The 17,029-nt window shown below is 50.6% G+C and overlaps 5 protein-coding genes across 5 annotated transcripts; 2 read left to right on the top strand and 3 right to left on the bottom strand.

The window, feature by feature from the left end:
- Positions 1 to 1,445: 1,445 nt before the first annotated feature.
- On the top strand, positions 1,446 to 2,638 carry K441DRAFT_662401 (uncharacterized protein). The gene is made up of 3 exons (XM_067649030.1): positions 1,446 to 1,827; positions 1,906 to 2,338; positions 2,424 to 2,638. The coding sequence occupies exons 1-3, from the start codon at positions 1,491 to 1,493 to the stop codon at positions 2,512 to 2,514; spliced, it is 861 nt and encodes a 286-aa protein (XP_067502285.1). The 5' UTR covers positions 1,446 to 1,490; the 3' UTR covers positions 2,515 to 2,638.
- Positions 2,639 to 2,768: 130 nt separating this feature from the next.
- On the bottom strand, positions 2,769 to 4,905 carry K441DRAFT_662400 (cystathionine gamma-lyase-like protein). The gene is made up of 3 exons (XM_067649029.1): positions 4,494 to 4,905; positions 4,356 to 4,441; positions 2,769 to 4,290 (listed from the first exon to the last, which is right to left on the bottom strand). Exons 1-3 carry the CDS (start codon positions 4,617 to 4,619, stop codon positions 3,255 to 3,257), a joined length of 1,248 nt encoding a protein of 415 aa, XP_067502284.1. The 5' UTR covers positions 4,620 to 4,905; the 3' UTR covers positions 2,769 to 3,254.
- A 231-nt stretch (positions 4,906 to 5,136) lies between these two features.
- On the bottom strand, positions 5,137 to 7,373 carry K441DRAFT_662399 (uncharacterized protein). Its single transcript, XM_067649028.1, has 2 exons — positions 6,906 to 7,373; positions 5,137 to 6,776 (listed from the first exon to the last, which is right to left on the bottom strand). The coding sequence occupies exons 1-2, from the start codon at positions 7,033 to 7,035 to the stop codon at positions 5,623 to 5,625; spliced, it is 1,284 nt and encodes a 427-aa protein (XP_067502283.1). The 5' UTR covers positions 7,036 to 7,373; the 3' UTR covers positions 5,137 to 5,622.
- A 1,848-nt stretch (positions 7,374 to 9,221) lies between these two features.
- On the bottom strand, positions 9,222 to 10,885 carry K441DRAFT_569171 (glycosyltransferase family 34 protein; the record flags this gene model as incomplete). Its single annotated transcript, XM_067643851.1, has 3 exons — positions 9,222 to 9,900; positions 9,949 to 10,237; positions 10,288 to 10,885. Coding segments are annotated over 3 exons (1,566 nt in total), but the record flags the coding sequence as incomplete, so codon positions are not given.
- A 2,264-nt stretch (positions 10,886 to 13,149) lies between these two features.
- On the top strand, positions 13,150 to 17,018 carry K441DRAFT_639211 (uncharacterized protein). Its single transcript, XM_067646572.1, has 4 exons — positions 13,150 to 13,579; positions 13,628 to 13,684; positions 13,745 to 15,312; positions 15,400 to 17,018. Exons 1-4 carry the CDS (start codon positions 13,315 to 13,317, stop codon positions 16,759 to 16,761), a joined length of 3,252 nt encoding a protein of 1,083 aa, XP_067502281.1. The 5' UTR covers positions 13,150 to 13,314; the 3' UTR covers positions 16,762 to 17,018.
- The last annotated feature ends 11 nt before the right edge of the window (positions 17,019 to 17,029 follow it).

Genomic DNA, 17,029 nt, shown 5'->3' with positions numbered 1-17,029 from the left:
GGTATAGGCAACAGAGACATCTACCAAGACATACGAAATACGAGGGTAAGCACTAGGGTAGTCTTACATAGGGTACTAGGCATCAAAGACAATTGTAAGACGATCTAAAGCACATCCGATTTAGGCCAATAGCTACTTCCGTGGCCAACAGCTATTAGCATTGTGAGGTTATCTCAGTAAGCGACTCAGACGGCTGGCCCGCGCACTGCGTTTTTTATGATTTTTGATTAGTAACGCAGGCTTGTCCTGCCGTCTGAGGGCCTACCTAGGTATGGTGCGAGCTTTGGTGAGGCTCGACTTCAATTTTCGCAATTTTGTATGAGAGACACTTTCACCTGTATATTTGACTCCTTAACAACACCTATTTAACCTAATAAGCTAATAAGTCAAATCAGACCGGTCTCCTCTATAATTAATTAGATTTTTGTTAAAATATAAAGCTGTTAACTAGGTAAAATTTAGGTAGATTTTGCGACAAAATTGCGCCTGTAGGGCTCTGGCGAGGCTCTGGGGAGGCTCTGGGCGAGGCTCCAGGCGAGATTTTAAGTTAACGAGTTGACCCAAGCCTGATCAACGACGTTTTTCTACCTGTAATTTTAACAACTTACTTTTATTCTATAGGGTTTTTATATAAATATTCTTAAAAAGTAGCTTTAGTTATATAATCGATTAGATTTTTAAAAGTACGTTATTTAAGGTGGAAGTAGGGCATTAAAAAAGGTAAAAGAAGATTTCAGTCTTGAATCGACCCTCCTATATTTTTGCACCAAAGGCCCTCAGACGGCAATTGAGACAGCATTGTTGATTAATCCTAACTAACCCTAATTCGTCTGTAAAGTATACTAGTTAAGTACTAGCAAGGTTTACTGTTTCAATTGCCGGCTGAGTCGCTTACTGAGATAATTGTGAGGCGTTTTTTTTGGGGGTAGGAGTGTTTGGTTTTGCTGCAAAAAGGGGTTTGGGAAAACTGTACAATACGGTAAAACCTCTTTGGTACGATACCGTTTGCTCGGCCCAAGTGCATCGTAATATCAGGGGTATCGCTGTATTCACAACTTGTATGTAAAATACACCTTAATGACACGAAGCTTTAATTCAGCGATCGGCTATCCCATGTGTCCAATGAATGTGGCCCGTGCGCGAACACCAAAATATGAACCAAGCTCCCGCCGAGATAGCTTCCGATCCTACTCCGCTTTTTCAGCTGTATAATCAAGCTTGCTTCCTTGTATAAGTAACTTGTCTGCTTCTACTTATTATTATTAGATCTATTGCAACCAGTCTGCACAATGTCTGCTCTTGGTCCTCGCGAACAGATTGCATTTCATAGAGGTACAAATCTCGACGGCCGGCCATTAACGGCGAAGGACCGCGAGAACATGCTCAAACCCTTTCTCCCACCCACACCGTCCACTACAACCCCTTCGCCTACGAGTTCGCCACCCCCCGCCGTACGAAAACCCACAAAGAAGTCTCACAAACCCAGGTCGATGCGGAGTTTCCTCGCCAGTCAATTGCACTTACTTGTATATACTATTGTCCACACCATATTCTCCGTCTGGTTTCGATTCCGCCGCGCCTGGCATGCCGTAGTCCACCGCTTCTTCGCTCTCCTGTACTATCACCACCGTACGCCCGAATACATCCAGAAGGACGTGAAGAATCTAGGAAAACTGCCGAACCACCTCAGCGTTATCCTCGAATTGAACGAGAGCGACGACGAACAAGGAAATGCAGGGCTGGAAGGGCTGGTCAATGATGCCTGCGAGATAGCAGCATGGTGCGCTTGCGCGGGGATACCTTTGTTGAGCATTTACGAGAGGACAGGTAAGCCAATGGCCACGCAACATTATTTCGTTTGTGGGAGCGTGATTCTTCTGCGCATTTACTGACACAACCATATAGGTGTCCTCAAAAACTGTATACCCCAAACCCACCGCAGCATCTCCCAAACGCTTGAATCCTACTTCGGCGCGTCCCGCAAACCGAGCCTCTCTGTCCGAGCACCACACCTCCCGTCCTTCAGCCCGCCAACAACACCCCCATCATCCTCACGCCCCCCCAGCCCATCATCGACCACAACGCTCGCCGCACAGCCGCATATAACACTGCTGCTCCTCAGCGCGAACGATGGGCGAAACACCATGGTGGACCTGACAAAGACCCTCGCCGAGATGGCGCAGAAGCAGGTGCTGGATCCGGGGGATATCACAGCGGAGCTAATCGACGTCGAGCTCAAGGAGGGCGTGTGCGGAGAGCCAGAACTGCTGGTGCTGTTCTCGCCGCAGGTGGAGCTGAAGGGCTATCCACCGTGGCAGGTGCGGTTAACGGAGATATAGTGAGTTCGCCCACCCCCTCTTTTTCTCTGCATGTCGACCCTTTTAGAGGGAGAGACCAATGACTAACGCTAACCATCCAACCAGCCACGTCCCCGACAACAAAGGCGTGAACTACCAAGTCTTCGTGCGCGCGCTGCACAACTACGCAAAAGCACAGATGCGCTTCGGGCGGTAAAAACAAGCCCTCCCAATCAAACCCCCCCCATATCCTCAAAAGCCCCGTTTCACTTCCTCGTCATGTTTCTCCCCTTTTGCTTAGGAGGGAGATGAAAATAAGCTTCCATCGTACTTCTTCTGGCTTTGTGGCGAGAGAAAAAGCATCCGTTAAACTAAGCCTGCGTTTTTTCGTCTGCCAGGTCCTCGGATTTTGACGTCGTGCGCTGGCCCGCGTAAAATACCCTTTCTTCGGCTCGCTCGCCGGCTTCCGCGTTGACATCGATGAGCAGCCTATGCAACAAACCCTGGGCGAGATTGATCTTGCGGAGCAAAACTCTACAATGGTAGGGCTGAGTTCCCCGTCTTAAGCGGACATGGCATTCATATATTATTATTAGAGTTGCGCGGTAGCATGTTTGAGGTCTCGAAGAGAGAAAAGGGAGGTTTAAGGGGACTGCGAAGCTGCAGTCGGTGCGTGGTGTTTCTATTAATTAGAGGTTTGCTGGTATCAAGCGTAAGGCTGAGGCCTATATAAGTTATCAACCCCCTGGCTAGCGATTCCATAAAAACTCCCGCCCTTGCCTGTCAGAACGCCTTTATATCCGTGATGTTCCCATCGTTAAATAGTCGCCCCGTAAATATGCCCTGTATCGATAGTATTAGATGCCCCTGATCCCAATCCCGATATCCCAATATCCCGTGAAAAAAAAATGCACCCCTCAATCCAAACCGACCGAATTAGCGAGTGTATTCGTAAGTTCATGCGTGCCCATTAACCCCATTCGCAACCTTTGGCGCCACGACGGCCCTCTCGAGCGCCTGCAGCACGTCGTTCCTTAGATCCTGCGCGTCCTCGATCCCGCAGCTCACGCGCACCAGGTCGTCGAACACGCCCGCCGCCTCGCGCTGCTCGCGCGGTATCCCCGCATGCGTCATGGCCCCGGGGACCTCGACCAGGCTCTCCACCCCGCCCAGGCTCTCGGCCAGCGTGAAGATGCGCGTGGCCTGGCAGAAGCGCTCGGCGGCCTCGTGGCCGCCGCGGATGCGGAACGAGAGCATGCCGCCGCCCATGCCGTCGCGGTGCTGCTTCAGGGCGATGGCGCGGTGCGGGTGCGAGGCCAGGCCGGGGTAGTTGACTGCGATGACGTGCGGGGAGGCCTCGAGGGCCTCGGCGACGAGCGTGGCGTTGGTGGTTGCCTCGCGCGCGCGCAGGTGCAGCGTCTTGAGGCCGCGGTGCGCGAGCCAGGTGTCGAAGGGCGAGGGCACGGCGCCGATGGCGTTCTGCAGGAACGAGAGCCGCTCGTACAGCTCCGGGGCGTTGAAGGCGGCCGCGCCCATGACGACGTCCGAGTGCCCGTTGATGTACTTGGTCACCGAGTGCACGACGATGTCGGCGCCGTGGTCCAGCGGGTTCTGCACGTAGGGCGACAGGAACGTGTTGTCGACGACGACGAGGATGCCGTGCTGGTGGGCGATGCTGGCGACGGCGCGGATGTCGACGAGCGAGAGCGTCGGGTTCGACGGCGTCTCGATCCAGATGAGCTTGGTTTCATTGGGCCGGATCAGGTCGCTGATGTCGATTTCTATCGACGGCGAGAAGGTCACCTGCACGCCGTGCGCGAGGGCGACTTTGGTGAAGTAGCGGTGCGTCCCGCCGTATACGTCCGACACCGACACTACGTGTGAGCCTGCGGCGAGCGATTGCAGGATTGTAGCTGTCGTGGCGGATCCGGAGGAGAAGGCGAGGGCATAGCGGGCGTGCTCGAGGGCTGCGACGGCTTTTTCGAAGTTGTCTCTGGAATTCATTTTTGTCAGTCTCCCTGCGGCTTAAAGCTTTCCCATTGTCCTCGATTGACCCACCTGTTCGGATTCGAGCTTCTGCTATACTCGTACAGCCCTACTGGTCTCCCTACAGACGTTTGGGCGAAAGTGGTGGAGAGCGAAATCTGGTATGTAGTCAGCAATAGCCATGCATAAGCTCAATTCGTATTTCCTTACTGGCTCTATGACGGCTCCTGTCACTGGATCATGAGGCGAACCCGCATGAACAGCTAGTGTGCCGAAGCGATGTATTGGTGACGGCGCCCGTGGAGGGGTCTCGATGGGATATCCGGAAAGCGTCATTTTTTGGTATGATAAGAATGCAGGGAGCTTAGAAGATGTCTTGAAAAAGCTTTGGAGAGAAAAGTAATTAGGAGTCTTCGGCGGAGGTTGGTCGGCGGGCAAAGAATGGAATTAAGTATTTCTTGTGGCGGTTGTGGAGGGCGAGATCGGAACAAAGAAGCTTCGTATTATCAACCAAATGGCGCGATTTGAGGGGAAATGTCGAGAGTCAGAGTCAGTGGATTTCTGACCAGCAGCAATTCATAGTTGTATTTATAGCCGACAATAGGCGTGCTTCCAATGGGCCTTGTATAGTGACTACTGGCCAAACTGTCATCGCCCATATATGTCAGCACCTCGGCCGCCCATCTGATTTGGGTAACACCAGATTGCATCATCAGGGCTCCGTATTTCGCCGCCTGCACTTTACAAGCAACCCCCTGCCACCTCTTACCTTCGGTCAAATCTTCGGGCCTACTTGTACTAAGAAACGCTGAAAATAATAGGCTACGAATTAGCCTGTGCAGACTGATTTCAGCTCACCATATCAATTACATATAGGGAGACAACTCTTTTAAATTGTAAGTACTAGTAGAACTTAATTGCTGCTTCACGCTGCGACCACTGTCCAGGCTCCGCCTGTGTCTCTCTGAAGACATTTAGCGCCGCATCTTGATTTATGAAGATGAATGCCCAAGAACAGACGCTTCCATCCAACGCCTTAAACCAACCAAGATCGTAGGCTAAAAGGAGATAAATATGCTACCGTCAGGTGAGGGAAACGCCGTGGGTATGTATAGAAAATATAAGAAAGAATGGAGAAAGCAGCAAAACTCCCCACATGTGCTTGATCGCTAGAAATGCCCTGTTGCCTCGCCAAAAATGGTATTAATAAGGTTGCCGCCAGAATTTCCCCCCGTTCAATATCATATTCGTATTCGTGCATGCGTGCCGTTCGTGTCCCGTATCTCACGTTCGTTAAATCGTCAGATCGGAAACTCATCCGGCACGCTGAATTTACACCTCAAACTCGGACACCTCGCAACCGCCTAAGCCCCAATCCCGCGCGGCCAAACTCAGATGCAGCCTCTTTACCGCAGCTTCCAGCTTCCGCACCAACGTTGCCTATTTGTCCCATTACCTCTGCGTGACCAGCTTCGCGGCCAACCACGTAGCCTGCGGAAAAGCTGAGCGCGCTGACGAGGACGACAACTCCAGCACTCACGACCCATGTAAGCAACGTCGGGCTAATCTCGTCGGTAACCGGACCCGATCTACGTGCCTTCTTTACAGCGCGGCGATCTTTGCTGCTACTGCGGGCATTTGAGGGAATGCTTGCCTTGCGTTTGTACTTGTCCGCGCCCGTGCTGGCATTGTTAACGCAACGAGACGAGACGGCTGAAGGTTGTTCGGCGGGCGTTGGCTCTTCGCCTAAAGCAACAGATTCGGGCACCATGCGCAGCGACGTGGGATCGACCCGTGCTGACGTTCCATGTGTTTGGTTTGTGGCTGCCTGGCTAGATTTGGGGAGGCCACGTGCTGCCGCTGCACAAGATAGAAGAGTGGAAAGGCTGGCGCGGAGAGCAGCGTCATGGTCTGCTTGGTATGAAGGTGAGATCATGTTGTATGGAGTATGTTGCTGCGATTGGTAGGAGTTGCGTTGGGGAGATGGTCGTGCGGATGGTCTGGACTGTGAATAGTATGCCCCAGTAGGCTGGGGTCTCGCTGCCTGGGAGCTTGGTGGGTGCGAGAAGGCATTAGGTTGGGGAGTGAAGCGCGACTCTGTTGTTCGGGGATAGTTTACGGCAGTCGAGTTTTCATCGTCATCTTCCTCATAGTCCCCCTCTTTTTCGGACATGGTGTCCGAAGATGCAGTTGAGTATACATGTCGAGTAGACCGACGAGACTCCTGTTGCTGAATGGCAGGGTGCAGCCCCTCATTTGAGGATGTCATCACTCGATCAGATTCACTCTCGCTCTCTTCATATTCGTCCTGACTGCTGCCTCCAGCACTAGACGTCCGATTTCCAATTTCCATTTGCTGGGTGGTTCCTCGAGAGCGGCGGCGTCGGCGAACGTTAGAATCGTGCTGAACCCGCAGACCGGTAGTAATTATTTCGTCCCCAGCAGACGATAGAGAAGACGAGGACGGTTGAGATGCCACTTCTATCCAGGAATCTGTGAAGAAGAAGTTGTAAGCGTTATAGTCGGGACTATCTCCGAGCATAATGGAAAATGTTGTAGCAAGTTTGGAGAGGCTGATGCTTTCGGGGTAGCGACCTTGTATGGTCACAGGCAGTAACTCACCATCTGACCTCCGTGACTGGCCATGCGGAAGAGAAGGTCGAATAGAGCCCGGTGTATGACCAGGTCGTTGCGCATGCCCTCTTCCACCATCTCGCAATCGACGTGGTTGGTTCGAATCTGAGGTCGGCATAGCGAATGTAAGGAGTCTAAACAGAATAGAACATCAGCGGTAGTGGGTGGTGTTTTAAGAGCTGTCGGCGACTGGTCGTCGGATTGTATATGACTGAAGCGAGGACAGCTGTTTCGATGGTGGAGTTAGATTGATGGTTTAGCGTCCCGAAATCGGTCCTTCGTTTCCTGCTTCGGACTTGGCCAATGTCCAAGTCGGGCGGACTGCAGAAGTCGCCCAGAGCGAAGGAAAAGAAAGTTGAGGATAGGATTGGAGATGGTATCAGGGAAAAGGTCGCTGATGTGTAAGACGAAGTCAAGTCAGCTGTCCCTTGCGTGGCAGTGGCCAGGGCTCACGGGGGATTGGAGATACGGTTTGGCCTTTCAGGCGACTGGACGCCTGTGGCAGAAGCTGGCGCTCAGGCGCTACACACGACGCAGGCCCAACGGTTGGCGCGGAATGACGTCTTGAGAGTCCAACCCACACTTTCAACTCAACGCAAGCCCCGGAAGTTGAGCTACGAGAAAACTGCAAGGGGAGGACAGGCAACGAGCGAATCCTGGCAGAGGCAGCCTTCAGGCCTAAGATTCGTCAATAAGGCGCTGCATATGGTCACCGGCGGACTGCAGGCAGCGGTGGATGAAACGTACACGTGCAGTGAACAGCCATCCAACAACGTGGCGATGAGGTACGAACATGAACGTGCCTCAGGATAGTCAGCGTGAACGATTAGAGCCATCTTATTTATATATTATATATTACAGGGGGGTACCACGAACGGGGCAGACGCCCTCCCTTCTAATATGTTTTCAAAATAAGCGAGCCCTTGCAAAATGGTTGGGCCGTATTATTCTGCTAGCATACTAGCAGGGAGGGCGTCTGCCCCGTACGTGTTACCCTCTTGGATGTGCTTCAAACATCTCACCCCACCACGCCATCACCTGATTTACCTGTGCTTGCCGAATTTGGACACTTGAGCCCGCTTCCATCTATGCCACCCGATGATCTCTGCTTAATCCTAAGTGAAACCCTATTTAAGACCAAAGAATATGTGTGGCTATCAAACAAACGAAATCCAGCTAAGAGGCTATTACTCAAGAGGCCGTTATTTTCTTCTTCAAATGGTTACATCTTTGGCAGCTTTTTGTCCATCAAGCTTCTTGGAGGGTGAAATTTCAAGTTGTGGGGGATTAAATTTAGATTGACTCGTTCGCCGCTGCACCCGCAGACTAGGGTGGCTTTGAAGAGCTCCAAAATGAAGACGATCGAAAAGCGTGCGGTATCCGGGGAAGTTTTGATCAGGATTTCCGCTCTAACGAGGTATCTCGTTGGGAATTGTCTGGTCGTGGTTGATGTGTGACACGATTCGTATTTCCAAGAGTCCGGTGGGTGTCATCGCAGAAGAATAGAAATCTGTCAAATCATTAAAAGAGGTAAAATCACGTAAACTGCCACATCCCGTCAAAAAAAATTGTGGGAGGTCTGGTTCGAAGACGGTAAAACCTAATGGCAAAATTTTGCTGTACCGAATCCCATACTTTGCAGCATTGTCAAGACCCAAGAGCGTGCGCGGTTATTTGACACTTAGGTCAGGTATTAGTACAACCAATTGTTGAGGCAGGAGGTGGTAACGGTAGTAGACGCTGGTTTTGGCGTTGAGTTGGGAGGATGGTTGAACTCTTAGCTTTGGCACTTTTCACTCACATGTCAGCAGAGACACGAAAAACTCTGTGAATGAAGTCTCCATATTGCTTCCAGAGCTGACTTTTCACTAACAACCTGCCCGAGCCATTCGACGAACACGCCGATGCACGCAAGCGTTTTCAGCCAACCTAATTTTATGCCAGCGGCAAGACGCAATACAGCAGTCTTCAGCCATAAACCTGTGCCAAGAGGCACAGGCCCCGCCTAGCCACATCATGAGTCCCAACATTCTCGAGTAGAAACCCCGCTCCAGTGATGCAGACGTAATCACATGGAATATGATACAAAGAAGGTAATTAACAAATCCTGCTGATCGGTCTAAAGGAGATGAAAGATGAAAACAGGGGCCTGTAAAATCTGAGGCGACAAATAAAAGAAGTACTAGAACTGTTCGAAGGTCATTGCGGCTCGTGTGATGGCCGGATATAAAAATCGGGAAGAAATCGACGTTGCATGATGTCGTCGTCTCAAAATGCGGCAAAACAGTGGAAGATTCTCTGCGATTACCGCTTCTGCTTCTTTTTCTCTTTCTTCTTCCCTTCTCTCATGCCCTTCACAGAATCACTGATCCAGTCTTTGAACTTCTCCCACGGATTTCGATTGAGGCGGTTGCTCAGTTGGCGGTAGCTGTACATCTCTCCCCAGCAGTCGCGTCCCCACTCGCATCCTGCCATGTTGACAAGGAAATCTCGATCTTTCTCTCTGTAATGAATTCTAGGATCATCACCTTTCTCCCCGCAAGCCCCTGGAGGGAAGCTGTTTACTCTCCGCTGATGAATAAATGCAACGTGGGGTCTAACCCATGGTTGATTCGCATACATATGCTCCAACGCATCTTGCTCCTTATGTTCCCATTCCATGTGCTTTTGCTCGTAGCCAACTGGATCCCACCATACGTCTAACAATCGGTCGGCCCAAACGCTTCTCCTCACAAAGAAGGAACCAAGGTTGAACCCGCCGCAATCTTGAGGAACAATCAGATTGATAGAATCTGGCTTTCCATCACCGACAGGAGAAAGAGTTTCCGGGTCAAGGTATTCCGCGGTAAGAGGATGGCTGATGTTCAGGGGGTTGTAGACGTTGATGTCTCGATAGGTGTTTTGTTTAAGGTTCTTGAAGATGTGAGATTGGAGGGAATATGAAGGCTCCATTATGAAGGTGTTGAGGTCTAGCCACCAAAACCTATGATATGTCAGCACTTGTTATAGGGAAATTTTGCTTAATACGAACCATTCGGCGTGAGGATACTTGCGCATGGCGTTGCGAATGGTATCCACCTTTTCCCAGCTTTCCCTCCATTCGTGCGCGTAACGTTTTTTCGTACTCATATCCACAATTTCAAGCTCGTAGCCCCATTTTCTAGCGTACTTTTTCTTGTTTTTCACGCTATCCCTCTCAATTGCCCACTCCCTGGGACCTTTCCATTCCATGACACCTCCTCCTTGATTTGCCGCCAATATGATGACGAACTTACTTCCTCCGCCAAGAAAAGAGGCCCCTCGGTATAGTCGATGCAATGCTAGTGTTGTTAGATGGCGAGCTGTCATGAACCCAGCGTGGCATACTTACGGGTTACGTAGAAAAGAAGAACGCTAAGTAGGAACACGAATAAAATTCCAAATCGCAACCTTAAGCGCCATACTGTCCTCCCAATCGATGTCAAAAGACGGCCCAGCCGGCTGTTTTGGTACCGTGGCCATTGACCTCGACCAAGCTTCTCCTTTTCAGCATAACTGAACGGTAAACTAGCCGAAAATTTTCGAAAATGCCTCCCGAAGAAATTTTGATTCCGCGTCGAGAATGCAGGATATCCCTTGACCTCTGCACTCCGTGCTTGAGCAGAAGCCCATGTAACGTTGTTCGGCCCGCCGTTGGCATACCCTCTCATTGGGCTGGATCGCCCACTCGTATTGTATGGTGTATTCAACCCAGGGCTCGACCAGCCACCGGCACGGTGAGGCGACGGAGATCTCGAGGTCATGGTGGAATCGGTAGGTGTGCCAGGAATCGCAGGCAATGGCTCATTAAGGCTGCCCGCCGCAAGACCAGATGTTGTCCCAAATCTGTCCCGTACTGGAGAACTTTCTTGAATATTTAAAATCGGTGGCGGCCTCCCGGTAGAGGAACGCCTCCTGCGGTGAGCAGCGGTGGCGGTTGAAGGTGTAGCAGCCAGGATGAGTGAGATTGCCAAGTATTAAGTCGAGGGATGGGGTTGCCGAACGGAAAAGCCACCTGTATGTAAGGCTTGGCTTGTAGCTAAAAGCATAGATAGGCTGTAGCCAAGCTGTTAGAGATACGAGCTCTGAAGCAGTGTGCAACGAGAGGCGGACGACTGACCTGGGCAGCGTGTGAAACGAAGGAAGCAAGGTGGAAGTAGCAGTAAAGCGCTGAGGCGCAAAGAATGGTATAAAAACAGATGTTCGCAAATTGGAGTCGATTAACTGGGGTCCTGACCTGATGGATTTAGGCGTCCCTTTTTGGGGGCAGCGAACGTGGGGGGTATGGTAAAACGTTAATTTTGCAGCTGCCGACCATGTGCAGATGTCGCCGGCTTGTGTGTGCGTTCATGGACGGGTAAGACAACACAAGAGCTAGGTGTACAGGTTTTGAACATTTACAAAGGGGAAGCCAGAAGGACCACCTCTATCTCCGCCGTCGTCTTGGTGGGCTTGGCAGTTCTGCCGGGAAATAATTCGTGGGAGAGAAGACGGCCCCGGACGCCAGGGGTCGCTGTGTGCCGGCGTTGTTTAAGGAGAGCCACAGTCTAGCTTTTTGCGCAGCTGGCGAAGTTGGAAGAAAAGTCTTTTCCTCATGTCCTCCAGCTTGCCGCTTGTTGAGTCTCTGGACAACGGCACCTTACAGCACAGTACCAGCAGCTGTCAATCGATCCATAGCGAAGCAAAAGTGGCTTTAACAAAATTAACGCCACTGTATGGGCTTCGGCATGAACACGAAGTGAGTAGTCGCTTCTACAAATACATGCGCGCACGCTCCGTCGTGCGACCGGGACACACATAAGGGCGTCTATTGAGACGCATGCGGCTCCAAAACAAGCTCATGGCACGAGTCACCCTCGCCAGCTACGAAAACGATAAAAGGCTAGGTGCGCATTTTCCAAAAGGCGTGCTGATGCCATATACTCCTGGACTGCTCTTTGCGAGGGTCCATCAAAGCCGTGGAATTGAAGGTGCTGCATCCTTCGCTTAACATGTTATGTATATACTATGTATGTGCTATGTACTATAATTTATGTGGAACTGCAAGGCGAGTGCAACTGTAGTCAAGTCATGGGACTTTCTCTAGGCACACACAAGCTTATTTATTGCTGCAGCATTTCTGGACGCTTGTAGATGGGAAATTCCTCGCCCATGGCGAACAATCCCTTCAATAATAAAGCAACGGCGCGACTGAATCGTCGTGCTTAGCGAGGATGCTTTTGATAACATTCATGACCCAGGCCGAATCAACAGTAGCAAGCAGCGGAGACAGGCTCGCAGCACGAAGCGGTGGGACTAGACGACGCCTTTCCGTAGCCATTCAGAGGCTGGATCTCGTGAGGGAGAGGGCCGAGCCGAAGGAAATTTATGCCTTGGCCTCACTCCGTTTGATGAACTTCTCACTTCTCACTGGCCCTTCTCTTCTGCACCAACGAAACAGCAATTCGCGCCGCCAGCAAAACCCGAGTGATACAGTAAACTTCCGACAGCCGTTTCGTAAGTGCCTTCACCACCATGTCCGTACCTAGCGAATGCCTGGCGGTTATGAGTCCCAAGACTTCGTGCGGGCGCTCGCTAGGGTCGCAGGTCCGGTCGTTGAAGAGCTACCATATCCAATCATCGCTTTGACTCATCAACCGTCCATTCCAATCCATCCATCCACTGGCGACGTGGATGGCCTGGCGACAAATAGGATGCCGTTTATTTGAGGCTCAGCGGACAGAACTATGGAGGATTCAGTATGGCTGACATGGCTACCTGGGCGCAAAGAACTGGGTCGCGTGTTCACGCGCTCGACATTCCTCCCCCTTCGTCCCCGTCTACCTTCTCTCTCTCGCTGCATATAGCTCATCTTTTCAAATTCAATGTCTTTATTCTTGCCTGTTAAAAGTTTGTCATTGTTGTCTTTCACGTCTTTATTGAGCCTAATTGTTGAGGATTCGCCCCGACCAACAATAGAACAATAGAGGCATCGCAAACACTCTTTGTTTCATCTCAGTGCCACCCGCAAGAGACCTTCAAAGTCCCTCCACCATGATAATACCCTACTCATGAATAACCCCAAAATAATCTTTCCCACGACCCTCACGTTTCGAACATTTCGAACATTTCGAACACCAACTCACGACCCCACATCCTGCTTCTACCGTTGCCACTATTGGCGCTTCATACTACATGAGAAATGAACGCAATTCCCGCGTCGGGCCCTTTCGGACCAGCGCCTATTAACTCACCACCAAAGCAATTGCGGAGATCAACTACTCGAATCACAAGATTTCCGGGCGCTGCAGATTTCGCCGAAACAGATCGTGAAGCTCCGGATCACCCACCACCTGCATATCCAGAAGCGAAAAGTCAGCAAGCGCCCGTTGACCTCGACATGCCATTCATATTTCCAGGAGATGTTAAAGAGAGGGATAATTGGCACTCGGATGCTCCTCGCGTAGCAGCTAGGAGGGCAATGGCCAAACAGAGTTCGAGATCATCCATTCAAAGTTTACGACGAAAATCTTGGAAGAAACCGAAGCACGGGATATCAGGACGACCTCAAATAAAAGTCGATACTAGTTTTACAAGGCATCAACGCAATGCCCCGCGCCAAATGCTTCCATACAAATCACCATCTAATAGTACTACAAAACGAAGTAGCATAGTTGGGTTCATCAGTATATCTGACCTTGCAAGTTTAGAAGGCGGTAACACGCCAAAAAAGACTGGTTGGCGGCTTTTCGGAAAGGGAGCTAGCAAAAGTAGGGATGAGACTTTCGAACCGCAAGATGTCAGACAGAATGACCAATCTCATCAAACAGAAAGCTTGGCTAGGAATGAATTTCAATTCAAATCCAAGACAATGAGACTCCAGGAAACCGCCCAAGGGACAGGCCTTCCCTCTACGGCGACACAGAAACCAGTTGTTGCGGATATGAACGCGATAACCCCTACGCTGGCTGACCATACAGGACATGCCGGTTCTGAGCTGACGCCGGGACCATTGATGCCAAAAAAATATCTGTCCATTGATGTATCCCCTTCGGATAGGCCAATAACCATAGGAATTTCGATACCATCCGACACTTTATCAGAACACGACTCCTATAGAACGACTCGAGAACGGTCAGAAAGTGACACTACCTTGGTAACCCCGAGTATCATAATTACGCCGGCAATGGTAAAATCAGTATGGTCACCGGACAGTGAAGTCAATTACAGACCGATATCAGCATCAAGCACCTATTCTCAGGCAACAATTTATCCTGCTGGTCATTCCCACAATCAGGACATACCCCCAGTGCCTGCACTACCGTCAAATGTGCTCGGATCTAATCAGGGCGGGAAGGTTAGCGCAACAGAGAACCGAGCTATTCTGGAGGATGAGAGTGCGGCAGAAACAACGCCAAAACCCAAATTGACGCACTCTCGCAATGACACAAGGGATTCTACGATGACGGCTTTCGAGGAGGACGAGGACACAAAGCGAAAGGATAGGATTATGTCATCTTCTACGCTCTTTGAAGAAGATCAAACGCCGTTAGCGCCGCATGATAAGAGTATCAATACTTCATCTGGCCTAAAGATAGATACCACATCATCTCCATCCATGTCTCGTCTATCGCGCGGTTGGTGGAACGTTATTACTACTCCTTTCGAACTGTCACGATCCAACTCGACATGGACAGCTGTACCGAACTTACCTCACAGGGCTGCGTTTAGTCCAGAGTCGATACCAACACATTCTAACTACATACGGTCTGCGACAGAGAAGAGTCCGTCAGTCAACGGAGCCGATTCCTTTCACAGTTTCCGAACTTCACCATTTCAACATTCCTCGCCAACTTCAGCTCTATTCCCTCATAGGGACCACAATTCTCTCCTAACCACCATTAGTACCGGAGACCGAGAAGTTCCTATCGTATTAGGAGCAGATCCCCAGCCATCCCGCACCATTATCCAGTCAAACGATTTTTACGATCACTCACCGTCCGAGAACACAGAGTCTTACCGGCAAGACAGACGGCTATCGGGTTCAGCGAGCATTTCTTCACCAAGCGACCATGATATGAGGTCACCCACTTCGGTCGGTACATCCACACCTGTACTAGGAGTTGCTTCTATTGGGACAATTTTGGTACCTCGTGAAGTCCAAGAGCGGCAAAGACCGATGTCTGATATCCCAGAGGTTGAAGATCATCAAATGCGAACGAGTGGCGCGCACGAAATCGATGAAAATCGGAGGCAAACGGCCGACTCGCACGAAACCAATGCGATTCCGTTCACTGGGACTAGTTCTGCTCCTACGACTAATGTTGCTGAGCACCAACCCCCAAGACAACATTCTCCTCCTATCCCTCCTCCTGCATACTCACGGTATGCACCCCAGGTATCGCACCGAGATCCGATTCTAGTTGAAGATACCGCTCAAGGCAGCGTGCCTTTAGGTCCTTTCCCCCCTTCTCATGAGGAACAGAATAAGGAACGCCGCACGAACCGTCTTAGCCGAAAGAAACAACAGGAACGCAAAAGACATAAGAGAAGGATGTGTTGTTGGGGTTGCTGCTGTATCATCATTCTCGCCCTCGTTGCACTAATTGTGGCATTGTCCGTGACACTCACAAGGAAGCACAAAGCCTCACCTATCCAGCCGTCTCAGTGGCTCAACTTAACGGGGTACCCTCCAATTCCTACCGGGATCTCTACAGTTGCACAGCCAGAAGCTGTTGTGGAGAACAGTGGATGTGTTTCACCTGCTACCATATGGAGCTGTGCTTTGCCGAAAGAAGAGCAAGCATCCAACGCGCCAAGTAAACCGGACCAGCCTAATATGAGGCTTGAGATCAGTTTTGTCAATGGAAGCGTGGCAAATTCATCAATGACCCAAACTGCACACCGTAGAAGAGACCTAGACAGAGTAACGAATCCTGTATCCGCAGGCAGCTTCATTCGCTCTCATCTCCTCAGGATCCGCGGTCAACTCCCAAATCCCTCTCCCGCCGTACCCAGTCTCGACGACCAGAAATTCCTTGGAAACACTACCGATGGGAATTCACCACCTTTCGAAGGCGAGCAAACGCCCTTTTACATTTCCCTCATCGATCCTACCAAAGTGATTTCTGCTAGACTAGCTAAACGCTCTACCAATCCTTTTCAAAACATTACGTCGCTCATTCCCGCGCCAGCCGTCAACAGCGATGGCACCGCTGCTGCAGCTACACTCCTTCCGCTTCCCAGTTCGCAACCTCTCCGGCTGTACAATCGTGGGCTACCGACCGAGCACTACGGTTTCTACACCTATTTCGATCGTTCCATTTTCCTAAAATCCATCGAACCGACTAACAGCTCTTTTGGTGGCGTACCAGCTGATACAAACGGCGGTTCTTCCTTCGACAGCGCAACGCTACGTTGCACGTGGGCACAGACACGCTTCCTTGTGCAAATCTGGACGAATGCGGGCAAATCCAAACCACTGTTGCAAGGAGCTACGCCCACTAGCTCTTCCACCCCTTCACCTACTGCCACAGGCAATTCGTCGGCCAATGACTTTATCCGTCCGGGCTCCTTCCCTTACCCTGTCACGATCACGCTCGACAGGCATGGAGGGTCGGAGAAAGACAAGATGATTTACTGCTACGGCATGGATACGAATGGCAAGATCATTGACTCGAACAAGGGATTCGTGCTTGAAGATCGCTCGTTCGGCGGCGTCCTTGTAAACCCAACGGAGGGTCCGTTCAGCAATGTCACGGTTTCGCCAGCGGATGGTGGACCAGGCGGGATTGATGGCGGCACTGGAGGCTGTGAGTGTCAGTGGGCAAACTGGCTGCAGAGCTAAACTGAACCTTTTTAATTCTAAAAGCGGAGGACTGGTATCTCTTTTTTTTCATATTAGTATTTTTTGAATAGTGTGAGCGTCTGTATTGCATGGTTATGGAACTAATATTCTTAACCTTTGGAGTTTGAAGCATTTTCAGGCGGCGTAGGGATTATCCATATCGCATATAGGATCATACCTTATCTAACGTCTTTCATGTATCTACATGGCATTTTCTAGTCGAGAAATATTAAGTATCGAAATGAGTTAGAACTTGAAAATTTGCTTC

This window comes from Cenococcum geophilum (assembly GCF_001692895.1).
Source record: "Cenococcum geophilum 1.58 unplaced genomic scaffold K441scaffold_30, whole genome shotgun sequence".
Lineage (NCBI taxonomy): Eukaryota > Fungi > Ascomycota > Dothideomycetes > Gloniales > Gloniaceae > Cenococcum > Cenococcum geophilum.
Note: the sequence above shows the minus strand (reverse complement) of the source record. Positions and strands in the feature narration are given on the sequence as shown.

What these genes read in the sequence shown, in the direction of transcription:
- K441DRAFT_662401 (XM_067649030.1), top strand. Translation starts at nt 1,491, where the DNA reads ATGCGGAGTTTCCTCGCCAGTCAATTGCACTTACTTGTATATACTATT. An exon ending in GAGCATTTACGAGAGGACAG is followed by an intron (nt 1,828 to 1,905) that starts GTAAGCCAATGG and finishes ACAACCATATAG; the next exon opens with GTGTCCTCAAAAACTGTATA. An exon ending in GTGCGGTTAACGGAGATATA is followed by an intron (nt 2,339 to 2,423) that starts GTGAGTTCGCCC and finishes CCATCCAACCAG; the next exon opens with CCACGTCCCCGACAACAAAG.
- K441DRAFT_662400 (XM_067649029.1), bottom strand. Translation starts at nt 4,619, where the DNA reads ATGACGCTTTCCGGATATCCCATCGAGACCCCTCCACGGGCGCCGTCA. An exon ending in CAGGAGCCGTCATAGAGCCA is followed by an intron (nt 4,442 to 4,493) that starts GTAAGGAAATAC and finishes ACTACATACCAG; the next exon opens with ATTTCGCTCTCCACCACTTT. An exon ending in AGAAGCTCGAATCCGAACAG is followed by an intron (nt 4,291 to 4,355) that starts GTGGGTCAATCG and finishes AATGAATTCCAG; the next exon opens with AGACAACTTCGAAAAAGCCG.
- K441DRAFT_662399 (XM_067649028.1), bottom strand. Translation starts at nt 7,035, where the DNA reads ATGCCGACCTCAGATTCGAACCAACCACGTCGATTGCGAGATGGTGGA. An exon ending in CCAGTCACGGAGGTCAGATG is followed by an intron (nt 6,777 to 6,905) that starts GTGAGTTACTGC and finishes TCTTCTTCACAG; the next exon opens with ATTCCTGGATAGAAGTGGCA.
- K441DRAFT_639211 (XM_067646572.1), top strand. Translation starts at nt 13,315, where the DNA reads ATGCCATTCATATTTCCAGGAGATGTTAAAGAGAGGGATAATTGGCAC. An exon ending in TAATAGTACTACAAAACGAA is followed by an intron (nt 13,580 to 13,627) that starts GTAGCATAGTTG and finishes CAAGTTTAGAAG; the next exon opens with GCGGTAACACGCCAAAAAAG. An exon ending in ACTCACGGTATGCACCCCAG is followed by an intron (nt 15,313 to 15,399) that starts GTATCGCACCGA and finishes CATGAGGAACAG; the next exon opens with AATAAGGAACGCCGCACGAA.